General features: G+C 49.7%; 3 protein-coding genes across 4 annotated transcripts; 1 reads left to right on the forward strand and 2 right to left on the reverse strand.

The window, feature by feature from the left end:
* Positions 1-86: 86 nt before the first annotated feature.
* Positions 87-6,641, reverse strand: LOC129591981 (uncharacterized). Its single transcript, XM_055487939.1, has 6 exons — positions 6,350-6,641; positions 4,745-5,361; positions 4,018-4,308; positions 2,934-3,877; positions 1,087-2,669; positions 87-1,003 (listed from the first exon to the last, which is right to left on the reverse strand). The coding sequence occupies exons 1-6, from the start codon at positions 6,639-6,641 to the stop codon at positions 87-89; spliced, it is 4,644 nt and encodes a 1,547-aa protein (XP_055343914.1).
* Positions 6,642-8,784: 2,143 nt separating this feature from the next.
* Positions 8,785-11,078, reverse strand: LOC129592152 (tyrosine-protein phosphatase non-receptor type 23-like). The gene is made up of 2 exons (XM_055488158.1): positions 9,207-11,078; positions 8,785-9,096 (listed from the first exon to the last, which is right to left on the reverse strand). Exons 1-2 carry the CDS (start codon positions 11,076-11,078, stop codon positions 8,785-8,787), a joined length of 2,184 nt encoding a protein of 727 aa, XP_055344133.1.
* A 10,978-nt stretch (positions 11,079-22,056) lies between these two features.
* LOC129581174 (retinal guanylyl cyclase 1-like) lies at positions 22,057-23,951 on the forward strand. 2 transcript variants are annotated; one of them, XM_055472113.1, is made up of 3 exons: positions 22,057-22,337; positions 22,413-22,632; positions 23,899-23,951. In XM_055472113.1, exons 1-3 carry the CDS (start codon positions 22,219-22,221, stop codon positions 23,914-23,916), a joined length of 357 nt encoding a protein of 118 aa, XP_055328088.1. In that variant the 5' UTR covers positions 22,057-22,218; the 3' UTR covers positions 23,917-23,951. The 2 variants fall into 2 exon arrangements, with proteins under 2 accessions (XP_055328088.1, XP_055328079.1); XM_055472104.1 differs by lacking the exon at positions 23,899-23,951 and adding an exon at positions 22,876-23,533.
* Positions 23,952-24,528: the final 577 nt, after the last annotated feature.

Raw genomic sequence — 24,528 nt, forward strand, 5'->3', positions numbered from 1 at the left:
ACTGAAGAGGTTCCATTTCGACACCAAAGGTCCATTCTTAACTATGTCCTAGCTAAGTCCTAACTTATTCTAAGTTAACTATGGCCCTATGTTTGTGTTGTGGTGGGTTTTGTTGTTTTGGGCTTCTTTGCTGGTTTGGTCGATTTGACCGGTTCTGCCCTTCCTTCGGCAATTCTGTCGAGGATATCTTTGTGTGCTTCATCTTCGGCCACTTGAGCTTCTTCAAGTACCTCATGCGCCGTTAACTTAGGCTTCTTGGCCGTCCCGTACTTCCGTTTCGGAGCCGGGGGTTCAACCGTCTTATCGGTTGAAACTGCCGGGACCGGTGTGTCGGGTCGCTTCTTCACCGGTTTCTTCACTTTTGCCGGCTTCTCCTTCGGTGCCTTAGGCTCCTTAGGCTTAGTTGAGGTAGCCTCGGTATTCGCGACTAAGTCCACCGACCTCTTCGGGTTAGCCTCGGATGATCCGGCCAAGTTCTTAGGCTTCTCCGGGACAGCCTCGGATTCATCCTCTATCACAGCCTGCTTTTGCAATTCCTGCAGGGCTGGTGTCTCGAAGTCCGACGGGGGCTTCTTCCTCGGTCGACCACGTTTTCCTTTCGGTTTAGGAGGTTCCTCCGGACTCGGTTTGTCGGACGGACCCTTATTCGGGTCCTGAACTGACGTTAAGTCCAGTTTCTGAGGCTCTTTTGCCGGTTCCTTCGGCTTCTCTTCGGCTGGATTTGCCTTTCGGGCCCGGGTATTGCGAGCGGGCTGACCCTCATGGGGGTACGGCACCGTTGCAAGGTTACTACCCGAGGTTCCCTCGGCTTTCTTCTGGCCGTAAGATCGCGTGATCCGCCGACGCTTGTTGCTTGGATGATGTTTGCATCTATCCACGGCGACGACGTCTTCCTTTCCGGTTTCGACGTTGCGGAGCCAGAAGTTGTTGGGTCCCTTATAGTTGAGTACCGTCCATACTCCATCGTACCGTTCCTTCCTGGTAGGATCCTTATTGGGATACTCTACCAGGACGAGGTCTCTCTTCTGGAAGTCCGGTACTGATTTCCTCTTATTATAGAGTTCTGCGGCCTTTTCGAAGCTTCACCGATGTTCGTCTTCGCGATGTCGTGAGCCCTCTGAAGCCGTTCCTTCATCCTTTTGATGTAATGTTCCTTATCGGTATAGTGTTCCGGTGCGTTGGTTCCGGTAATGACGTCCTGGGGTATGGTCATCTCACGTCCGTACAGCATGTAGTAGGGTGAGAACCCGGTGGTCGCATGTTTCGCTCGGTTAATTCCGCACACTACGTACTGTAGGTTCCGGTGCCATCGGTGACCATCCTTGGCGTCGCACTCCTTCCTGATGCCGTCCCAAATCGTCTGCATGGAACGTTCGACTTGGCCTTGACCCTCTGGGTGGTAGGCTGTTCCGAAAGTGTGCTGGATTCCGAAGATCTTAGCCACCTTGGCGAAGGTCTTAGCCGTAAAGTGGGATCCTTGGTCGGTATGAAGGTGGGTCGGCATGCCGTACTTTAGGACGACATCCTCCACAAAGAACTTCTCAAATTCCTTCGCCGAGTTAGTCTTGGTCGCTCGGGCTATGGTGAACTTGGTGAACTGGTCGGTGACGACCGCGATATATTGGTATCCCTTCGACTCAGTCCGAGGTAAGGGTCCTTTGAAGTCCGCGTAAACTCGGAACCAAGGTTCACCTACTTCCATCTTCTGGAGTTTACCGGGTGGTTTAGTCCGGGGCTTGTTCACCAAGGTACACCGGGGGCAGTTATCCACATAGTCGTGAACATCGGATAGCATCCGGTCCCAGTAGTACCGAAGCTTCGCTGCCTCCAGTGTCTTCACGCGGCCGAAATTGTTACCGGTTTTTCCGTCGTGAAGTGCTCGGATGATGCCTTTTCGCATGAAGAGCGGGACCACGAACCGTCGTTCCAACTTGGTGTTGTGGGTGGTCAGCCGGTACAGTATACCTCCGCTCATCTGGTAATGTTCCAACAGCTTGGACTTGTGGTCAAGCTGGTCTTGGTTCTCAAGTTCATCGATCAGCTTCCGGAGGTGAGGGTCCCGGAGTTGCAGTCTGCGTAGCTCCTTGTTGGACTCTATCGGTTTCTCCTCTTCATCCTCGGGTTCGCCTTGTGAACCCGAAGCCTCCGGTCCGTTGACTTCGGTAGTCCGTACCTTTGCAGATCCGACCCTCGACTCGCCTTGTGAGCCCGGGTCGTCCGGTACGACTACGTTAATTATCCGTACATCTGCGGTGGACAGGTCGTTCCAGTCGGAGATGACCTTGCATCCAGGCAGCGGGGTTGCTTTCGGAACGGGGCGACACATATTTGTGGTCTGCCTCCATTCAGCTGCCGCTCGGAGAGACCTAACTTTAGCCTCATCCGTCCAGCCTCCGGGCTCAAGTATGAGATCCGGATGTCTTCGGCTCTTTTCCTTAATTTCATGTCTTTGTACCCGGAGAGACCTTATTCGGATCTCATCCTTGAAGTCCTCAAAGTTGTGTACCTGGTCCAATTCTTCATGGGGGTCATTGTCGTCGGGTCGTTCCAACGGCCATCGAGACAGAGCATCCGCATTATCACAGAAAACTCCGGGTTTATACTCGATGGTGATGTCCTTACCTTGCAGAGCCAAAGCCCACCGAGTTAGCCGGGGGTTGATACCGGGTCTATTAGACTCACAGCGCATCAGGTTCTGCAAGGCTCGATGATCCGTTCTGACGGTAAAGGGTCCATGATCAATGAAGTGTTTAAACTTCTGGACGGCCCAAACTACGGCTAGGCATTCCCATTCGGTGACTCCGTAGTTCTTTTCGGCTCCGTGGAGTACTCGGCTGGCAAATGCTACGGGTTGTCCTTCTTGCGACAACACCGCGCCAAGTCCGGCTCCACTGGCATCGCATTCGATTACCGTCTTCTTGGTCGGGTCGAACTTTGCGAGTACCGGGGCTGTGGTAAAAGCCTCTTTGATGCCGTTGAACTCCGCTGTATGGTCGTCCGTCCAATCTGTCCGGATGGAATTGGTCTTCCGGAGGAGTTCATACATCTTTGATGTCCGCTGAGCGTAGTTGCGGATGAATTTCCGATAGTAGTTGGCCAACCCGAGGAACGACCGCAATTGGCGTTCTGTTCGTGGGGGTTGGTGTTGTGCAATAGCCGCTACCTTTTCGTCGTCGGTCTGGACTCCGGCTTTGCTGAGGACATGTCCGAGGAACGGTAGCTTGTCCGTTCCAACCTCACACTTCGAGGGTTTGATGGTGAACCCGGCCTCAAGTAGGCAGTCCAGGGTGGCTCGGAAGGCTTCTTTGAATTCTTCAAAGGTCCGGCCAAAGAAGATGATGTCATCGATGTACGCAAAAACGCCTTTCTTGCGGGCTTTTGCGGTTATCTTATCGACATGCATCTGAAAGGTTGCGGGTCCGTTGCAGACTCCGAACGGCATCCGGTTGAACCGATACATGCCTTCTGGCGTGACGAAGGTGGTCATGTCCTTCGAGGCTTCATCCATTGGGATGTGCCAAAAACCGGATTGGCAGTCGACCTTGCCGTAGTATTCCATCCCGGCGTACTTGTCCAGTAGTTCATCCGGGTTCGGAAGGGGGTAGTTGTTCTTCTTAGTTACTGCGTTCAACTTGATGCAGTTGATGCAGAACCTGGTTCCGACGGAGCCATCCGGGTTTTTCTTGGCTGCCAAGACCACGGGGAAGCTCCATGCTGCGTCGGAGGGTTCAATGACTCCTTGGTCCAGCATCTCTTGGACACGTTTGGAGATGAACTGGCGACCCTTCCAACTGGTTCTAGTTGGGTTCATCTTTATAGGCTTTGCACCTTGGACATCGATGACGTGGGTGACTCCCTTGACGTTACCGTAGGGTCGCTTTGAAGTTGGGAAGACAAGCCGATACTCCCATGCAATGTCCCGAAGGACTTGTCGCTGCTCGTCGGTTAGGTTCTCTCCGAGCTTCATGGAGTTTATGGCTTTCTTCTGTTCCTCGACGGTTGCCGGGTCTTCGTCACCTTCTTGGGTAAGTCTGTCCGGGCCTTTCGGTCGTCCGTCATGTGTTCATACGGCTCGACTCGACCCATTGGGGTTCCTTTCCTGATGGTTATGTCCTTATTGGTGTGGTTTGCCACCAGGATGGTGAACTTCTTCCCGTCATGTGGGGTCGGACCATCCTTCATCTCAATACCTTCCGCTAAGGCTTCCTCCGAGCCGAGGTACATTAGGTACTTGTTCTTAGCGGGGTCGACTTCTATGTTGAGGGTTACCGTGACTTCGACGATAGCCCTGGGGAGTAGCTGGACCTTCTGTTGGGTCCGTACCGTAGTAGCGTCATATTGTGTCGCCCTCGGTAAACTGAATGGTCGGTCTCCGTGCTGTGCGACTCGGGCTACTCCCATCGGGATTTCCCATTCGATCCCTTCGTTGTCGGGTTCGAACCCGTAGGTGTCGCTATAGTGCATGTATCCGATCTTCGCACCCCTTCGGAGTACCTGGTCGGATCTCGATTGTGTCTTCAATCGGCCGAACTCCGGAGTGCTTTCGCCGGAAGGATTCAAAATGGATATCCCGGTGAGGGGCCATGCTCTTAAGAGTTCGTACCAGTACGGCGCAGGTTGAGAAGGGTGGTAGGGTGCACTTGTTTTCGACAAAAACGGGTTGTCGGTCTTCGTCCTTATCTTCGGTATGGAGCTGAAGACGATTGACGGTTGGGCCTGTTGCTATTGGCTTCGGCCTCCGTACCCGTTTCCATGGGTTATAGACGGTGCTCTCCGACTTAGTCTGTCGAACCGAGGCTCTCTTCGGTTTAGCCGAGGCTCCGTCGGGACTTGTATTTTTGTCGGGTTCAACGGGGTTACCTCCGACGAATGTCGCCTGTTGGGCAATCTGTTCGTCGTCGGTCTGAGATACCCGTTGTCCCGCCGCACGGACGTCGTACGTGGGGCTTCCTTCCGAGGATTCAGCTTCGGAGGTATTAGGGTGATATTCTTGGCCCGTATCGCTGGACGTAGCCGAGATTACTGGGCTGTCAGCCGGGTGAGAAACCGTAATTGCGGTTAACTCAGCCCGCCGTTGGCCCGAGCCTCCGTTCTGAGGTTGCTGGGCTTCCTTTGAGGGTTCGTTACCGGACGATCCACCTTTTGGGGGTTTGTCCGGGGGTGTGTCGATTCCCATCCATCGAACCGAAGGGTCGAAGCCGATATCGTTATCATCGTCGTCATCGGAAGTATCCGATGAGTTGCCTTCTGAAGGGTCTGATGGCTCATTATCGGAGTCTGTGTCCGGTGAGTCACTTGTGCTCTGTACATCCGAGGCTTCCGAATCCCAATCTTCGAATTCATTGGCTTCGCCTTCCTCCGCTGTTGCAGCGGATGGTCCAAGTAGACCGTCAGTAACCCTAACTGGGGTCTGCTGAGTCGGTCCTTCCCACTTTCCCAGTTCGGGAGGTCCGGGGGATGGTGGCCTACCATGCTCCCAGACTTATTCGTTCCGAGTTCTGAGGGCTTGGACGATCGCTCCATTATTGTCGTGGCAGATCGGGCATTCCAAGGTCATATATTGTTGATCCGGGGCATGTTCCCGTATGTTAGCTAGGCGACCCCCATTGTGGGTGCACCGCCCCTGCTAACCTTACTTTCTTAGCCTGGTGCCAATTACAAGGCTTGATCGGAGGTTCGGAGTCCGGCACGACCCTAGTTATGCGGGTATCTTCGCCGTATCGACTCTAAAAGGAGGCAGTGTCCAGGGTACCGAAGTGGTAGGGATCCCGAAAATGCCACATAAGGCGTCGGTCCAATTCATGGGACTGGATTTCCAGTATCGCCGGTATGGGGAGCTGGTGTTCCACGAATTGTGCGTGGAGTACAATCCGCTCTTCTTCCCACTCGATGATTTCCTCTTCTAAGGCTTCAGTTAGGTCGATTACCTCTTGGCATTCCTCCCGTGCGGCTCGGATCTGATCGTCCGTCCTTGCACCGACTCGTTCGAGTGCAATTCTTATACCAACCGTTCGGGTTTCAAGGAGGTGTCGAATGCCGGAAAACCAAGTTCGGTACCTTTGACTGAGTATACCAGAGGCCGATGCCTCTGGTATCGGGATAGACTTTAGTATCCCTCGGACTGGTTCCAATCGGGTCGTCCGTACTTTCGCCAAGTATTGTTCGATGGTGTTGTGGATTTGCCGCTCCGTTACGAGGCTTCGTTCGGTGTCCGAGCATTGTGGGCAGATCGGAGGTCCGGGGTTCATCGGGTGATCAAGCCGATTTATCCGAGCCTCACTCGCTGCCGTGCCCGATGCCTCTGGTATCGGGATAGGCTGCACTACACCCGAAGATGGGTTCCGCTGACCTTCGTTGGGGGTTGTTGGCGCCCGGGTGAGGACGAACTTGGAGTGCAGGTAGTCGCATCCAAGAAGTACGGGAACGTCCGAATTATTGGGTTGGACGTGAAATGTATGGGGGCTGGTGAACCCGCGCAGGGTTACCGGTACGTTACAGCAATGGGTTACCATGAAGGCGACTTGTCCGCCGACACCAAGTATTTTGGTGAAATAGCCCAGGGATTCGAGTTTAAGGTTGTTAGTCCGGCAGAAACGCTCCTCTATTAGGGATGTTTCGGCTCCGGTGTCCAACATAGCCATGGTTGTCACTGGTCCAATCTGAACTTCATGTGTCCATGCCCGGACTACCTTCGGTCGTCCGGTGGTCTGTAACGGTTCAATCGTTACTTCCCTGATGGTCACTTCGACCGGGATTAAAGGTATCGTTGGTCCGCCGGGGACACTATTGGTGTCTACGCGCGGCGGTGATGAGATGCTGCCCGACCTCGGTGGATCTACTCCGTCTTGTGGGTAGCCATCCGAGGGTCGGTGTGGACTTAGCCGTTTTGCCGGGGCTGATAAGCCTGGTAGCCCGGGTGGAACTTCCTTAACCGAGTGATCCGCATCCGGTCGGTTAGCTACTCCGTTCATTAGCGATTCGGCGGTTTCCACCGGGTATGTCCGGCTTGCTATCCGTTCTTCCATGGATGGTTGACCCTCCCGTAAGGTTGAGAGGTTATACTGCATGTTGAAGAACGTACGCGATCCGGTTACCGTTCTGGCCGGTTGTCACTGGAAGAGGTCCGCTTCCTGCTGCAGACAGTAGGCGGGCACCTGTGCCTCCAAAGGTACTGATTCCCAGTCTTCGAAGTACTCCGTTACTTCGTCGGTCGGAGCCTCCGGCCGTCTACCTGGTTGGCCTACCAAGGACGGTTTAGGCGTCATTCTGGCACTTTGTGAGATTGCGGGTCGGCGTCCCGATTCTCCGCTTAGCCCGTGGCTCGTAATGCCTAATTGGGCACTGAGCCGTCCGGGCGGCCTGGTGACGTTTCTCGTCCCGGCTGGTCGGATCCGGTTTCTCCGGCCGACATCCCCGGCTTCACCTTCTGGGCCTGGGGGTCCGGGCACATTCTGTGTCCCGGCTGCCGATCGGGTCCAAGTTCCTTGGCCGATCCTCCCAGGTACCTGTTCTGGTCCGGGAGCCGCATTATCGGCGTGGCGAGGTTCGGGTCGATTCTCCGAGTATCCGAACCGGGGATGTTCGGCGCCTAATTGGGCTACCGTTCCCGCCGCTAAGATTCTAGCGGCCTCGCTGACCGTTGCGGAGGCTAAATCCTCGTTGAGGTTCCGAGTTATGTCCAAAGGGTTAATCCGGTTAGTGGGGTTATCCTTATCCGGTGGTTCCGTCGGATGACAGAGGTCGAATGAGTCACCGGAGCTCATCGACCTTAGGCGTTTCCCTGGGATGTACCCGGGACGGGTCCGCCAACTGCCGGTTGAAATCCGCTCGGGCCCCTATTGGGGGCCGGGGACGGCGGCAGTTGCGGCCGTTGGGCTGGTGGCGGGGTTGCCAATGGGGGTCGACCAACATTCTGGGGGTTCCCTCCATTTCCCTGGCCAGGCTGCCGGTTAGGGCTGCCTTGGCCGCCGAATCCGCCGGCATTCTGCTGACGGGGGCGCCGGGGTGGTACGATGTTCGGGAAGTTCTGATTCGCCGAACCTAATGGCCATCCATTATCGTACCGGTACCTCCAATCCAGGTACCATATTCAGTTTTGATTGTCTTCCAGCCGAAGGTTGGCATAGCCGCAACTCGCTTGGTTGTGGTTGCCCCATAGACAGTGACCGCAGGGAAACGTTCCGTCCTGGGTCCACTGGAAGAACTTGGCTTCCATCCGATCGACATAAGTCTCCTGCTGGCGAGCCTACTGCTGTGGTGTCCGGGGCTGCCGTTGCACATTCTGGGGCTGGCCGCCTCCACCCGCGCGGTTGCCGAAGTTTCCGCGGCCGCGATTCCCGCCGCCACGTCTTCCGCCGGAGCCACCATATTGTGAGGCTCCACCGCGTGTATATCCGCCTCCGAAGCCATACCCCTGGTTCTGAGGTTGGCCGTAGCCGGAGTTCTGGTCGTAGCCCTGTTGGGGCTGGCCATAGCCGGGGCTCCGAGGCTGGCTGTAGCCCTGTTGGGGCTGGCCATAGCCGGAGTATCCCTGGCTCTGAGGTTGGCCGTAGCCGGGGCTCCGAGGCTGACTTGGTTGGCCGCTATTTCCATAGGCCGGCGGCGTGACCATGGTCCCTGTTGGGGCCCCATTCAGGCTCAACGCCGCCATTGCCGCCCAAGTCTGTTCGATCTGACCACGGGCTTGAGGGGGTGGTGTCGCCGGAGGGCTCTGTCGGTGAAGCCCCGGTTGCACGTTCTGGTAACCTGGCGAATTGGGTTGGATGTATCCGGGAGCCGGTTGGGTCACAGGGACAGGCGTCGTCGTTTGACGGTGATGTAGTTGGTGGTATTGCCACCTTTAACTACCTGATACATCGGCTTCCCCCGGGTGAAGTCCCGAACGTAGTCCCGGAACTCCCGTGTCGTCTTCGGCATCCTCACGTCCAAGGCTGCTCGAAGGATCGGTTCCGTTACGTTCGTCCTCAGATAGAAGACCGCTAGTTCATCGGTAAGGTTGCCTCGTTGTTTGAGGTTTATGATGGCGTCGTAATACTGCTCGGGGGTCTCTTGCCCCAGCATGTACTTCCTGGTAGTGATGTCCGCGACAGCCGTGACCTGTTTGTCAGGGTCCATAAACCGGGCCGCAAATTGCTGCAGCCAGTAGTCGACGGTCCATCCGTTTTCCTCTGGTTCCAGAGCTGACTGGTTCTGGTACCATTCCAGGCTTGTCCAGTTAGGGCGCCTTCCAGCTCCGTCATAAAGGCGACGTTCGTCTTTGCGACGTCGTCAGCCTCCGAGCGATAGATTCGCCGGATCTTTGTGATCCAGCCTTCCACCTTGGCCCCGTTGCCGTTGAACTTCGGCAACTCTGCCCGATTCTTCTGAGCCAAGATCCGGTTGTTCCGCTCTTCGTACCGGCGCCGGCCTTCTTCGTAGCCCTCGAGTCGGGCTTGAGCAATGTCTTGCTCATCGGGTGGTGGGGTTTGACGGGGTTGGGCCACCGGCGCTGCCTGTTGGGCTACCGGAGGGTTCCAACCTATTGGATAGGCCGCTTGCTGGTTCTGCGCAGCCGGGACGGGTTGAGGTGGGTACGGCTGTGGTTGAGGATAAGGGTTGCCAGGGGGTGCCGGCTGTTGCGGCTGTCCCGGTCCGGGCGGAGGATTCTGCGCTCCGTTCCCCTGGTTCGGCGGTTGGTTCGGTGCCACATACCCAGGTATCCGTTGGAGGACTCGGTTCTGATCGAGCCACATCCCTGGTGGTATAACCACGTATTGGTCAGCCTGGGGCGCCGGACCTATTGGGTCCATGTTGCCTTGCTGGGGCTGATAGGGGACATTGCCAACAGCGCCGGGGCCAACCAGACCTATTGGGCCACGGTTGTCTAGCCGAGGCTGCTGTGGTACATTATCTGGGTAGCCGGGGCGTACCGGGTCAGCCCAATTGCGCTGCCCTGCCGATACGGGTTGTACTTCGATCCTCGGCGGGTACGTGTTCTGGGAACCCGAGCGTTGTCGGTCCCGGTTGGAATTCCCCGAATTGGGTTGCGAACTTCCCGCCGAGGCGTTTGTCGGCGGTCTAAGTCCCATGCCAGGTCCGGCTACCGGGGCTCGGAGGTTCGAGCCTCGGGGTTGGTCTTGTCCGGTTGAGGTTGATGCTACGGGCCTAGTTCCGGTTGAGAACATCGTCGTTGTGGATGTCCCTCCGTAGGCCGTAGTTGTTGTGGTAGTGGAATGGGTCGGTGCGTTGGGGGTGGCCGTCGAAATGTTTCGCTCCGGCTCCGGGGCTGACGGTACTACCGGTGGCCTCGGTATGGGTCCCACCGACGGTTCAGCCCGAAGCATTCCGACCTGATAAGTTTGTCCCTCGTGAGCCCCCGTTTGACCTGTTGGGTTCAGCAGGGGGTTGTCTCGGCGCAGGTAGTCATCAATCTGTTGACATTTATCCTGCTCTTGGGCTGACCGATAGGATGGCGGTTGCTCCGTCATTGAGTCCTCGAGGTAAGTCTTTTCCTCCTTCAGGCACGCGACCTCAATGCCCAGGTTTTCTCGTTCCTGGATCAGCTGATTGTGCTTTTCGCACAGGTCGTTGTACTTGTTGGATACATCCGTGCCGAAGTCGTAAAGTTCCTGTTGGTACTTTGGGAGACGGTCCTTGTATGTCTCCCATTGGGTCTTTTCGGATTCCAACTGGGTTATCCGAGCTCGTTGAGCCTCGATGACTCCGAGGTTCTCAATTCGGGCCTGTTTGAACCGGGCTGTCTCGTTCTGGAGATGGGTGGTGAGGGCACGAATCTGCTGGCCAAGTTGGGCCTGGCATAGCCGGAGGTCTATGGCTACACCCTCCGGGTCGTTCTGGTTCAACCGGAGTTTCTCGTAGGCTGTCCGGAGGAAGTCGAGTTCCCACTGAAGTTCGTCGATCTCTCCCTCCAAGCTGATGATGCCCTGTTTGAGGTGGTTGTTCTCTTTATAGTATTTATCCACCCGGCCTAGCACATTCTGAAGCTCGGCCGAGCCAGCCTCGGAGTCGCCGAGGGTCTGTAACCGCTGTTCCAAGTCCTGGCGCAGTGTGGCCACCTCGGCCCGAGACTGCTCCAGCATGTCCTGGAGTCTGGTGACTTCGGTCCGGTCATAACGGCAGGGCTCCTCAGTTACTTCAACTGGGCCTCTAACTGTTCGATTTCTTGGGTGAGGTCGTCGATGACGGTGTTCGCACGTTCAAGTTCAGCAGTGAGCCTCTTGCGCTCCTGCTTGTGCGAAGCTACCGTCTGGGACAAGACATTCTCCGTCGATTCGACGATGTTTTGCCCGGCCAAGAGCTGGTTTTGCAGCTCGTAAATCCGTTGGCGGAGGACCTGTGGGTTATCGATCTTCTACGAAGGGGTCTTTGTCAGGTACCGCCGGGGTGTATAGTCCGATGCTCCGGTGTGTGAGCCTGGGTACTGCTTCGGTGACGGAAACCTGAAGCCCTTTCTGCTGTCCGGACGCTCGGTCACCTTATTGGGTAACACGGTTGCGTCGAAGACATCGTCGGTCGGTGATGGAGTCTTGTCTGCCCCGAGGCCCGAGGGTTCGAACATCGGTGGTGTGGCCGGATGGTCCGTGGTTGGCTTTGCAACCATCGGTGAAGCCGATTTCGACTTACGAGTAGCCTGTGAGGCTTCCATCCGGCTGGCTCGGGTCAGCATAGGTTCACTGCCGGGGGTCATGGGTTTCGTGGATGACGGTCCGCCAGCCAAAGTTAAGTTAACCTCGGTAACCGAACCCTCAACCTCGTCCACGGAGGCTATGTCCGTTCCGACCGATGAAATCCGAAATTTTACCGGAGAAACGGCTTTTCTAGCCGAGGAAGTGGGGGTTGTCGGCCGGGTTTTGGATGTTCCAACCTGTTGGGTCGGAGTCCGGACCCTGGTGTTGAGGGTCCGAGCCTCGGTGCCCGAGGCTTTTGCCGACTGTATCCTCCCTTGCGGGGATTTTAAAGTCCCCGAGGTTGGCTTCGATGAGTTCGAAGTCCGAGTTGGGGTCCCGGTGAGGGTCCTCGGGTCCGGTGTGGTCGCCTTCGGAGACCCGGAGGGTCGTTTCGGGTCCGGCGACATCGATTTCCGACTGTTGTCCGAGGATTTAGGGTTGTTGCCCGTTGGTTTGGGGCTTTGAGCCAGGGTCGGTGGAGACTTAGTCGGTGAACCCGTCTTGTGGGTCACCCCCCGTGTCGGTAATGCCGTACCCTTCATTTGGCTCGGGCTCATCTGGCCTTGCCTCGGTTTCGATCCGGCCATGCCGCCCTGTTGGGGCTGCACAGGGTCACCCATGTCCGGTGACACATAGGAGCTACTTAGCACCGGGCTCGAGGCTCCATTGTCCGGGGTGATGGCCGGGAAGAAGACTGGCGAGGCACATATTGGGTGCACAAGTCCAGCCGCAGGCTCGGAGTTCGCAGTTTGACCTATTGGGTCATGCAGAACCTCCGGTTCAGCCTGTGGTAGCTCGAGGAACGTCCGGTCGTGTGCGTCCTCGAAGCTATCCTCCGGCGATTGGGTAAAGTCGTTCGCCAGGATCCGCGCATCTCGCTTCTCCTTGGCTGATTTGGTCGACTGGTTGGATTTGCCGGACTTACTCGATCGGTTGGAGTCCGACGAGTGAGGCTCGTTGCCCGGGCCGGCATGACGGAAGGTATATCCGCCTGCGTTATCCCTTCGGGCATAGCCTTGATCGAACTTCCGTTCGTATGGGTTCGATCGGTCGGACATCTTCGGTGGTAGCTCTATTGGAGCTGTGAAGTAGCCTCCGGGTTGCCCCTTCGGCCAAAAAGTCAGAGAATCCCTATTGGGGACTTGTCCGAGGCTGATGAGGCTTTTTGCCTGTTGAAGGTCCAAGGGCCCGGTGGGGGGGCTAAGGACCGGTGGGGGGCGCAGAGGTCCGGTGGGGTGAGGGGTGATGGTGTGGGTGTGCTTGTACTACATGCAACTCAGTACTGTTGTCAATACAGGGTACAGCTTACGTACGTCCTATACTACAGCACTGACCGCTATGACGTCACACACCACTAAGTGGTCTTGCGGATTACCGCCTACGTCACGATTCTACGCGCCGCGTGCAAAATTCCAAAAAACTATGACTCACTACGGGCCTATAGCATAGGGAATTTCCCCGCTATCCTGATTGGTCGAATTTTATAATGTAAAATCGGCCGTCGTGACGTCATAATTATTTAAATTTTTGAATTAATTAATTTCCGAGATGGAAAAATTCGGAAAAATCGCAGAAAATCCAGAAAAATTAATTTTACCGACCAAAAATTATTTTAGCCGGGGGAAAGTTATTCCCTTAATTTTCTAGAGGTTAGAGGAGGTTGAAAACCGAGGCTCAGAGGGTCTACACCGAGGCTCGAGGGTCCGACCTAGTAAGGTTGGCTAACCCTATTTTACCCGTAAAAGATGTTTTTAAGCCCGTTTCTCTGGGTGAAAATAAGTTTTAGCCGGCCAAATTACTTTTGGTCCGGTGAAAATGAAAATTGCCCGGCTATATCGGGTCTTATGAAGCTCTACGAGGCTTACCGAGGGTCAGTCGACCCTATTTACCGGGTGAATCCGCTTGTTCGTCCGGTGAATCCCGTGCTGGTAAAGTTGCGGGTGCCACTTAAGGCAAAGGCGACCCCGATTGATGAAGCTGCGAGGGTCCGCTGGGTCCGTGCCGTACGTTCTGTCCGGGGATCCGCTAATCGACCCGGGCAAAGTCCGTCCGATGGTCGTTTCCGCGAGGAACGTTCCGTCCACGCGCAAGAAGAGGGTCTGCCGAGGCTTTCTGCCCGCAAGAGAGAGAGAAGACACCAGACCGTTCTGGCTGGCGGCAATCAGATGGGGATATGAACCTTCGGTTCTCCCCTGTCTTCTCGTCGGCCGTTACGGATGTAGGTCTACACCGGGGTCTCAGAAGGTTCGCAGAAGGAAAAACTCAACGATATGCTATCATGTGACAGCTGGCGAACAAAGGCTCACGATAGTGAGAGAAGGCTTTATTGTGATAGCAATAAAGTGAAGAACCAACATACAAAGGCTCGAGGTGCGAGCAGTATCGTGAAAGTACAGTGAATGATATGCTAGTGAAACAGAATGAACGGCATATCGAGCCAAAGCATGGGAAAAGCCTATGCGGCATACTGGGCAGATCCAACACGAGCGAACGAACGCTGATAGGCCGAGATGTGGAAGTGGGGCGTGGCTCCGCCTACATCGAGGCCGATGATTGGCCGAGACGTAAGGCTGGGCGGAAAGCTGCCTGAGTCGAGGCTGATCTAGCGCTCGACAGCGAGTGCGACTCGGTGTGAGTCAGCACACCGGAAGCGGGACTGTCGCTGGCTGCCATACTCGTAGGCTGCCATAGCGACTGGCCCAACACTACGCAAAAACGTTTGTAAAACGAGTGGGTAGATTACTGTATCGTCGAGTCAACTTGCCAGCTTTTCTTACAGTGAGTTATATGCTAATCGGATACGACTCACTGTAAAAAAAGGTGGCAAGTTGACTCGACAACACAGTATTTTGTTTACGCTAGTCAGCGATTGATATATCGTGAATTTTTGCATTAGTGCATAAGTGAATCTTTGCATAACTCATATCATTAAGAATTTTTGCATTGTACAAGATCTTTAGAAAATAATAATGGCTTTCGGATCGAAATCGATCACTGTGTTGTCTTGGGCATTTAAAAAATGACAGGATTAAGTACTGTCGGTCGATAATGCCGATAATAGCCTCCTTATTAACTACCCGTATGTACTTACAAGTTTGCAAGGAAGGTGTTTCTGTGAACCGAAACATGTTAATTACAGTGTGGATTGTGGAGTATGTATGGCGGTGTATACGTGCAGATATATTAAACAAAATAATATTTATATTTTTGTTGATTATAGAATTTATAGTATACTTGTATTATTAACCAAAGCTTATCGGGTGTCAAATTAGCTGGCTTGACAGTTGTAACTTTATAAACAATTCGAGCAAAAAAATACCTTTCAGCGCTCAGTACGTCGTACGCCATGGAACAGCTGACATTTTATTGCACGTTATAAGTAAATTCCAGCATAGAAATCCAGCGCGGGAACGCGGCCTCCGTTCAGGGAACAGCTCCACCGGGAGCAAATTTAGATCAGTTGTTCTCGGTTCTTAGACCTTCCGAGGCTGTTTTATGCTGATTGGGTGTACTGCGTTGTGATGTTAACTGTTGTGTATAAGCTAAATGTATAAAATAAAATAATTATACTTGAAGCAAATTCCCTCTTGCGTGCAGTGTACTTGCCCAGTTTCTATGCTGGTATACTGTATTTGCGGTGCCGGTACTTTATATCTCTTCCCTACCTGCGTTCTTCTGTGCCGGGAATAAAAAGGTCAAAGTTGCATATTGCACACACACACTTGGAAAACAATAAGTTTGGTGCGAGTACAGACTACCGTGTATATAAGTAGACAAAATCTTGACCCGCAGATTGGATCGGAGGGTTCCATTTCCCTGGTGGGTGTAGAGAAAACTCGCACTCATTCGCATACTTTTGTGTATTTTGACTTTTTAGATTTGTGCAGGATGTCTGTGTAGGTACGGTAGTCTCATGGTACGTGCATAAGTGAATCTTTGCATAACTCATATCATTAAGAATTTTTGCATTGTACAAGATCTTTAGAAAATAATAATGGCTTTCGGATCGAAATCGATCACTGTGTTGTCTTGGGCATTTAAAAAATGACAGGATTAAGTACTGTCGGTCGATAATGCCGATAATAGCCTCCTTATTAACTACCCGTATGTACTTACAAGTTTGCAAGGAAGGTGTTTCTGTGAACCGAAACATGTTAATTACAGTGTGGATTGTGGAGTATGTATGGCGGTGTATACGTGCAGATATATTAAACAAAATAATATTTATATTTTTGTTGATTATAGAATTTATAGTATACTTGTATTATTAACCAAAGCTTATCGGGTGTCAAATTAGCTGGCTTGACAGTTGTAACTTTATAAACAATTCGAGCAAAAAATACCTTTCAGCGCTCAGTACGTCGTACGCCATGGAACAGCTGACATTTTATTGCACGTTATAAGTAAATTCCAGCATAGAAATCCAGCGCGGGAACGCGGCCTCCGTTCAGGGAACAGCTCCACCGGGAGCAAATTTAGATCAGTTGTTCTCGGTTCTTAGACCTTCCGAGGCTGTTTTATGCTGATTGGGTGTACTGCGTTGTGATGTTAACTGTTGTGTATAAGCTAAATGTATAAAATAAAATAATTATACTTGAAGCAAATTCCCTCTTGCGTGCAGTGTACTTGCCCAGTTTCTATGCTGGTATACTGTATTTGCGGTGCCGGTACTTTATATCTCTTCCCTACCTGCGTTCTTCTGTGCCGGGAATAAAAAGGTCAAAGTTGCATATTGCACACACACACTTGGAAAACAATAAGTTTGGTGCGAGTACAGACTACCGTGTATATAAGTAGACAAAATCTTGACCCGCAGATTGGATCGGAGGGTTCCATTTCCCTGGTGGGTGTAGAGAAAACTCGCACTCATTCGCATACTTTTGTGTATTTTGACTTTTTAGATTTGTGCAGGATGTCTGTGTAGGTACGGTAGTCTCATGGTACGTAGGCGGTAATCAAATTTAAGGTGATATACATATATCAATTTAAGATTACATCGATGCATCTGTTAAATGAGCATTAGCATCTCTGATTTGAAATTGTACAAACATAATTTTGGCAGTACCCGTGTATTACATGTAACTGCATTTGTGTTCAGATGGGCATAACACGAAATGCGATCCGTATAATAAATATGTAGTACAATAAATTACATTATATCTATATTGCAAAGCTGCTTAGACAGTTTAACATAACATATCATATTGTTTCATAAATCTGTTGCCGAAATACAATTTTTTCACGGCGGCAAGAGCTGTATATGTTGCAGCCATGTTGAGCTGTATATGTTGCAGCTAAATATAGATACTCGTATATCACGCGTGACTAATCGAATGAATGCGCGGTAAACACAATTCCGGAGGAAGTAATACTCTACATGTACCGTCTAAATACTAATTTCGACCGCGTTACATAAGATGGCATGTGATCTTCACCCATCCACAAGTTTCTGTAAATCCAACAAGAGGCGCGAAATATAATACCTTTAAGGAGAGCAGAAAAGTGCAAATCTTTTGAAAACAGCGCGCCAACGCAGGTAGCGCTGCTTCTTTCCATCACGCCTGCGATTCACGCTGGCAGGTAATCTAGACTTCTTTATTCCTTGAGAGTGCCAGTAATACGGGATGATTGTATTAATCTACCCACTTATAGTTAATCACCATTTATGCATTTGTGCGTTGTACCCTGCACACACTTTAAACGTAGAAAAATAGTACATTTATAAAGGGAACGTAATAATACTTACATGTGCATCGCTTTAATACGACTTTCTCCGCCTACACGGAATGCGTATTGCATACGTATATGGCGCACATCCTTTGTGCTGTGCGCCGGTCGTGCCTACCGAAGGCTGTTTATGGACCATCGTTTATCAATGCGCTTATTTATCATATACGTACATATATAGAGGAAAGCACGATTAGAGCAAACTTAAATCACAGTGATTTTTGCAGGTTTCATTTTCCAGCGTTCAGAAAAGAACTCATTTTATTAACTATGAGTATGCACTCCTGCCGCACATAATGGGGAAGCCTTATTTTATTCGATTACTTTTCGCATTGGCATGTCTGACTTAATTTTGTTCCGGGATTCAGCTAAATATTGTTACCATCTCGGCATCTTCGAATGCCGGTTCCGGTGTGGAGCCGATGCAGAGCGCTTTTGCAATAGCCATGGAGGATATGATCATAAAGTATCCGCGATTATATCAGAATCATACCAGAACTAATCTCACTCTTAAGGAAAACGTCTGCAAAGATTATGAATGGACATTTCCTTCGAATGTTTCCTCGTGGTATGGGAAGGGTTATTTTGATAGACCTGGACTTACCATTATACTGACATCAAGTAAGAGTTACTGAAATCATAAACTAGGACTGCGGAAATGGATGTGGTCCTGAATTAAAACGTCTTTCTTGATCTAAAACTTTAACCAGCCGTTGGGCGTCATTAAACCAAAATGTATTCAGCTGTGTGATGTACAGGTAGCCAACGGATACGCAGTCCGATAATTTTTTGCAATTATTCGCAAGTAATTGTACTACTGTATATTCCGATGGCTACATACAATGCATGCCGCGAAATGCACGCAACATTTTTCCGATTAGTTTGAGATTATCGGCACGTTCAGAGCTCGAGTAGTTACCAAATCGTTCAAACTTCAACACGAGCAGTACGGTTTACTGAATTGAAACCGAATCATGGAAAACACCGGAACAAACGCTAAAGTGGAGGTTGCCAACAGAAATTCGCATGTCAAGATTAGTTTATACTGCAAAAAGTAATGTTAATGGCATCTACTGGAAGAGAAATTATTTGCAAAATTATGTATACTGAATAAAAACTATAAGGTAATACAACTGTTGCAAATGCATTCACATTTGGCATACCGTAACCACAATTACTACCATATAACTATATAAATAACGTAACCATACGTTAAAAAATCTGTGGCATACTTATTTCAAACTTTAACGGTGGTACCGCTGCAGATGTAATTAGGTATGCAGTCTGTAGTTTTCTGTACCAATACTAATAATTATTTGTGTTTATGCAATACTTTTCAGTATGCAATCTTGTGGCATCATACACTGGCGATTTTGCTCGAGGTGAGAAAAGCCTATCATTTCCTGGGTTAATACACGTATGTACACATTCTTGTTTTTTGATACGAATACTGAAGTATGTATAATCACTCCATTGATTATCCCGTGATTACACAGTGCTGTCTCTTCAATTTTTTTATATTTTCCCCTGTAGAAATGGCTATTCCAACAATGGCATGGTAAGCTCTGACAATCAACTTTATCGAATAAATTGTCAGTTAACAGTACAATGACCAGATACGTGAACGTACAGTACACATCGTACTGTATACGCCGATATGCTGTACAGTCTGTATATGACATTGCGCTGTCATAGTGCCACCGGCTTTCCTGATAATCCCCGCTACAGCACCGTGATATCGCTGAGCCCGGGATCCATCCAGAATTATGCACAAGCACTGGTGACGCTGATGAAGATGAACAACTGGACATTCATCATTCTGATCCATGACAATCTCACCGGTGTAGTGGAAGCGGGGAGACCCGTGGCCATTACGACCATGTTCCGGCAGGTTTTTAATGCCAATCTCAAGATTGTTAACTGCAAATATTTCACCACAGATTCCGTAACCTCTTCCGTGGACGATCTGCGCTATGTAATGACACAAGCCAGTCAACATTCACGCTGTAAGTTAAGCCATTCAATCAGTCTACTGCAGTATAATCACAAAGGTCATCCTTATAAAGAAGTTGTCGTTACTTTTAGTGATTATAATTAGCACCTTGACGATTCCAATGCGGAAGCTTCTGGTACGGTAAAAACACGTCTTCTGTTTATAACTGAATCAACTGACATAATTCCAAGCGCTTTTAGGCTGCGGCTTACAATTTTAATATGATGAATGGCGATTATGTAAGTTTTTCATCTCAGTAGCGCCTCGATACTCCAGTGCGCAGATAAATGCTGAAGTCAGACTGCTTGGTAGAGTGTGTACCGAGTGAATTCTAAACAAATTTATTACATTAAAATTATAACTGTGCAGGTTTTCTTTTGCATTTACACGTGGCAAGTTCCCGGCGAGGCGCCGTTGACTTGGAATAAAATGATAATCTGGATGCGGTAAACATTAAAAAACCACAATTTTTCTTCTAAGTCACGGCCTATAATTACCGATCTTTCCCGTATTTCTCAGAAAGTACGAGTACTTGCGGTAATGAAGAGTGTCATTATTCTCACTTCGCCTCTGACCAATTGGCCGCGATGGAACGAAACGGGAGTTAGAGTCAACCGATTTCGAGAGAGAACTTTCAACACATCTTACGATGAAGAAAAAATTGTACGTAGGCTGATACTGGTATCTGTATATACCGTACGTGCCTTAAGTTCAAAAGAAAAACCTGCTTTCAGTATAACGACTTCGGCATTACTTGCTACGGTGCAGCAGAACTCATCTCTCAGGTGACAAATCATTTTTTTTAAAGTAGAGACACAATTATTTTTTGTACGAGTTCTAGTTAATAGGTTCTGGATGAGATTTTGACGGAAGACCATATCCCAGACGATGGCAAAGCCTTTACGTATGACGCCAACTTTAGCCCACAACAACTGATCCAGAGAGTATCACATCGCACCAATCAGTTGACTTTCGAGAATATCACTTTCGTTCCGGGTTCTGGATGGCGGGTTCCCGACATCATTCTGCAACAGTTCAATACGACCACCAATAGTTTTGATGTCCGTTACTTCTCCCATTTCAAATATCATTCTCAATATTGACTGTGGCATTTCTGACTGGATATTATTATAGTGTTTGATATCTTATGTAGGATGTGTACTGGTATGATATTCAGCGGTCAAGGTTCTTGCCTGCCTCCAGCAAAAACCGCCCATTAATCTGGCCGTCTGGTGCACCGCCTCGTGATCGATCACGCTGTGGATTGACTGGAGAGAAATGCGTCCAGGTCTCCAGCAGTGTGTTGGTGATAGCAGTCGTTGTTGCAGTGTTGTTAATATTATTAGCACTTGCCGCGACCGTTGGATGCATATGGTAAACATTGACGCTAGCAATAAGTAACTGTTTTACTGGAAATTTTCTTTACATAATTCAATAGGACCTTGCAATTATTAGTATGTTGTATTTGCCTGTAGATGCAATAATTCACCGTGTTGACGTAACTGACAATAATTATGAACTCTGAACACAGGTATCAAAAAAACAAAAACGATGACGATCAGGCATGGTGGCTTATTGAAGATCCCCATAAGGCAGGCGACAGTATGGCTAAAGACTTGGACAACCTCAATTATTCCAAAAAAACTTCTCGATCGCCTCAGCAGATCTTGCTAAGGGATGGGCGTTTGGCGTTGAGCAGCCACTGGAGTGGAATCTCCGGTGGAAACTGGTCATATCCAGAAAGCTCATCAAATACTTAAGCCAAGTAAGTTCTGCAATGCAAAGCTACAGTAATTAAGCAAAGCTAATTAGTCACATCCATAGAAGTACTCGTGCTACTAGTGTTTGTGCTATTATTTGTTAGAGCGCCTAAGAGCGGAGCATCGTTTGTATTGTGTATTGAACATGATGGTTATTACTTACTGTGTGCGTATATCTCAAATTCTGGATTTATTTACCGTTTTTTATCGATGGTCACAGGTGCACAAAGTTCATCATCCAAATGTTGCTTGCATGTTCGGCTTGGGATTTGTAACGAAATTTCCGTACGTTTACTACGAATGGTGTTCCAAGGGATCGGTCGAGAAGCTGCTGAAAACGTTTAATGTCGACCACATATTAAAATTTGGCTTGTTAGAAGGGTTCGGTCAGGTAAATTCTGATGATAAAACAGCTTTATTTCACTGCTAGCATTAGCTGGCTTCGGTCACATAGGGCTTGACCTTTATTCACCACTCCCAGTTCATTGCCACGGGAATCTCAAAATGTCGAAATGTGTTGTGGACGCTCGTTTCATGCTGAAAATAACAGACTATAGTCATGAGAAGTTGTGTAGCTTACTACTCGGAAAGAGATCAAATATCCAGCGAAAACCTCATTCTTCCCAAGTCATCCATGGATGGCACCGGAAGTGCGGAATGGGCAAATGCCAACACAGGACAGTGATGTGTTCGCATTCGCTATCATCATTCACCCGATTCTAATGGAATGCGAGCCATTCGGCGCGGATCTGCCGGAAAAAATTGCCGACAATCGAACCGGTATGTATAGTATAAGTAAATTTTATGTACGGTATAAGTACCGGCATTCGTGTGATATTCGCCATATTTCCAGCGGCGCTTTTACTTTGTTTAATGAATAATTTTGATAAAGCAAAACGATTTAAATAATTCTACAGAAAACTTGCCGGAATTTTTTCTTTCGACGATAACACCGCTGATTCGTGAAGCGTGGAACTCCAATCCAAAAGGCCGGCCAAAATTGCGCAAATTTGACCGAGCCATCCGATTGGCCAGCACGGCTGAAGGCATCCACGGGTCCCTGGTATAACGCATGTTCATACAGCTGGCGAGATATTTCATTAAGCTGGAACGTGATGTTGCCGACCGGACGTCACAGTTGAAATCGGAAAGGGAAAAAGCCGATCAACTACTGCGGGAAATGTTGCCCCAGTAACTGCTTTCATTTTCAATATAGGTAGTTACCATTACTAGTATTATACATCACGATCTGGGATTTTATTTCAGAGAAATCGTGAAAAAGCTGCGGAACGGACTTCCCGTAGTACCTGAGTACCTGGAATCCGTGAGCGTGTATTTCAGTGACATGTGCGGATTTGCTGAGTTCGTGACAACCGTCGCGCCGCCGGATGTCGTGAACTTTTTGCACAGTGTATATTCCGCCTTTGATAAGTCGGTTGCCGGTTTTTCTGTTTACAAGATGGAAACAATTGGAAGCAGTTATATGGTAAGGCAAAGCACTGAACACAGCAAGCGCCGGGCGCTGTGCTTGTTCAATATTAACATAAGTCCGGTTTTCTAACATCTCTAACATGGTGCTAAAGTTAATTTGCTCACTCGTTTGTCCGTTCAACGTAAAGCCTTTCACTTTGACGACGGCATCTCCATCATTGGTGATGTAGGCTTACGTTTCGGCACCCAAGCTAACAAACTGGGTGATGTGCTGTCCTGGCTTTAGTTTGTTGGTCAGGTCGCCCAGAAAAATTTCGGTGAGTGGATCAACAAGTTGTGAAAACCTCTTTGACGACGACACAGTAAAGATTTCAGTCGGTTTGAGACTGGGCGTAAAGATCTGCGAGCCGCATTCACGTGCAAAGTATCACAAGTTCGTAGATGAGTATGGACACCACGGCTTACCCTGCTCCTTTTCCGCTGGAAGACATGCACGCCACGGCGGTTAATAGTATTTTGTGTAGATCGTTAGTGTCAGCCGGCATCGCGAATAAGCTGGAACCCCGGGGCACATCCCACACGTCCGATCGTCGTCCGGATGGGTGCACAACCTTTGCCTGTTGCGTGCTATGTGCCTGGCATGGGACGCGACCTGTGTGGATACCGTTGCAATGTCTCATATGCAATCCACGTCAGTTACCGCAGGAGTTGCAGCTGCTGAGGCCGAGATAAAAAATTACGACTGTAGTCGTACTTGGAGGGTAGATATGTCTTCCCTCCACTAGGTTTCGAAACTCTTGGACCATGGGGGAAGCTAGCCATACTCTTAGTAAAAGAAATCGGCAAACGACTTCAACCACACACGGGTGAACCTCGCTCCCATGAATTTCTCCGCCAACGGTTGTCACTAGAAATTCAGCGGGGCAACGCCGCTTCAGTACTCGGAACAGTGGATGGAGCGGCAGCTTTAAATGAAATTTTGTTGTTGTGATTGCTGTTTCTTTTCAGTCTGTAATGTATGCGCGTTTATGAAATAAAGCACTGTCTCACATCACGAATACTAAGCTTGTCCTCGTATTCTAGTTAATGCCTTATGCCGTTTCGCTGCTCACTCTTATATTACAATAACGTCAGTCGTCAAGTGAAAGTGGATTTTTATTTTATAGAAACCAGCCAACAGATTTGAACTTTAAAATGTTCTGTTAGTAAAAAGAAGCATCTGATTTCTTTTGAAGATATAGAATCTATGGACATAAATTTACCGGTGGTCGCAAACTGCGAGCTGAAACAAACCGCATTTTAAATTTCAAAGCATTTTCAGGAATGTGGCGATTGCTGAGAGAGCCTATCGCATCATCTTATGAAATTAACGGAATTTTAATTGGTCGGTCAAACCGGTCTTGGATCACAGGCGAAGCTCCAGCTATTTCTTACGAGATACAATAGAATACGACGAATTACTAAATGGGACGACGATGGTGTGGATAACTGCACAGCTACCACGGCGATGCAAAAATCATTCTACGAGAAATATGGCAGCAGAGGGTAACAAGCATATTATTGTCACGCATTTTCTTTTAAACATTTTAACTTCGAAAACAGCCGACTAGAGTAATGTGACAAGACTGCAGCGCTCATTTTACAAGTTTACATGCACAAAATTCGTATTTTGTGCAGAAAGGCAGAAAGCATGCCTTCTGCATAGTATGACCAACCTTTCCTACTTTCTCACCCATTGGCCAAAAGGGCCAGGGAAAACATAAAATCTAGTAGGTAGTAAATTACGTAAAACACTACACAGAAACGTCCAAAGTCTGCGAAGACGCAGATTCAAATACAGCATTTGTTGCGGATATTGCGGCATTTAATGGTTTTTGATTGGTCCGCAACAAGACAGTGACAGCCGTAACAAGGTTTGGTACATATTTTGAGCCACTTCTGAATGTGCAGC

Source organism: Paramacrobiotus metropolitanus, unplaced genomic scaffold (genome assembly GCF_019649055.1).
Source record: "Paramacrobiotus metropolitanus isolate TYO unplaced genomic scaffold, Prichtersi_v1.0 Parri_scaffold0000001, whole genome shotgun sequence".
NCBI lineage: Eukaryota > Metazoa > Tardigrada > Eutardigrada > Parachela > Macrobiotidae > Paramacrobiotus > Paramacrobiotus metropolitanus.

What these genes read in the sequence shown, in the direction of transcription:
- LOC129581174 (XM_055472104.1), top strand. Translation starts at nt 22,219, where the DNA reads ATGTTCATACAGCTGGCGAGATATTTCATTAAGCTGGAACGTGATGTT. An exon ending in CTGCGGGAAATGTTGCCCCA is followed by an intron (nt 22,338 to 22,412) that starts GTAACTGCTTTC and finishes ATTTTATTTCAG; the next exon opens with AGAAATCGTGAAAAAGCTGC. An exon ending in CAATTGGAAGCAGTTATATG is followed by an intron (nt 22,633 to 22,875) that starts GTAAGGCAAAGC and finishes TTTGTTGGTCAG; the next exon opens with GTCGCCCAGAAAAATTTCGG.
- LOC129592152 (XM_055488158.1), bottom strand. Translation starts at nt 11,078, where the DNA reads ATGCTGGAGCAGTCTCGGGCCGAGGTGGCCACACTGCGCCAGGACTTG. An exon ending in AAGGCGCCCTAACTGGACAA is followed by an intron (nt 9,097 to 9,206) that starts GCCTGGAATGGT and finishes CCTGACAAACAG; the next exon opens with GTCACGGCTGTCGCGGACAT.
- LOC129591981 (XM_055487939.1), bottom strand. Translation starts at nt 6,641, where the DNA reads ATGGCTATGTTGGACACCGGAGCCGAAACATCCCTAATAGAGGAGCGT. An exon ending in TCTATAACCCATGGAAACGG is followed by an intron (nt 4,309 to 4,744) that starts GTACGGAGGCCG and finishes CGGACCCAACAG; the next exon opens with AAGGTCCAGCTACTCCCCAG. An exon ending in GGACAGACTTACCCAAGAAG is followed by an intron (nt 3,878 to 4,017) that starts GTGACGAAGACC and finishes CCAACTTCAAAG; the next exon opens with CGACCCTACGGTAACGTCAA.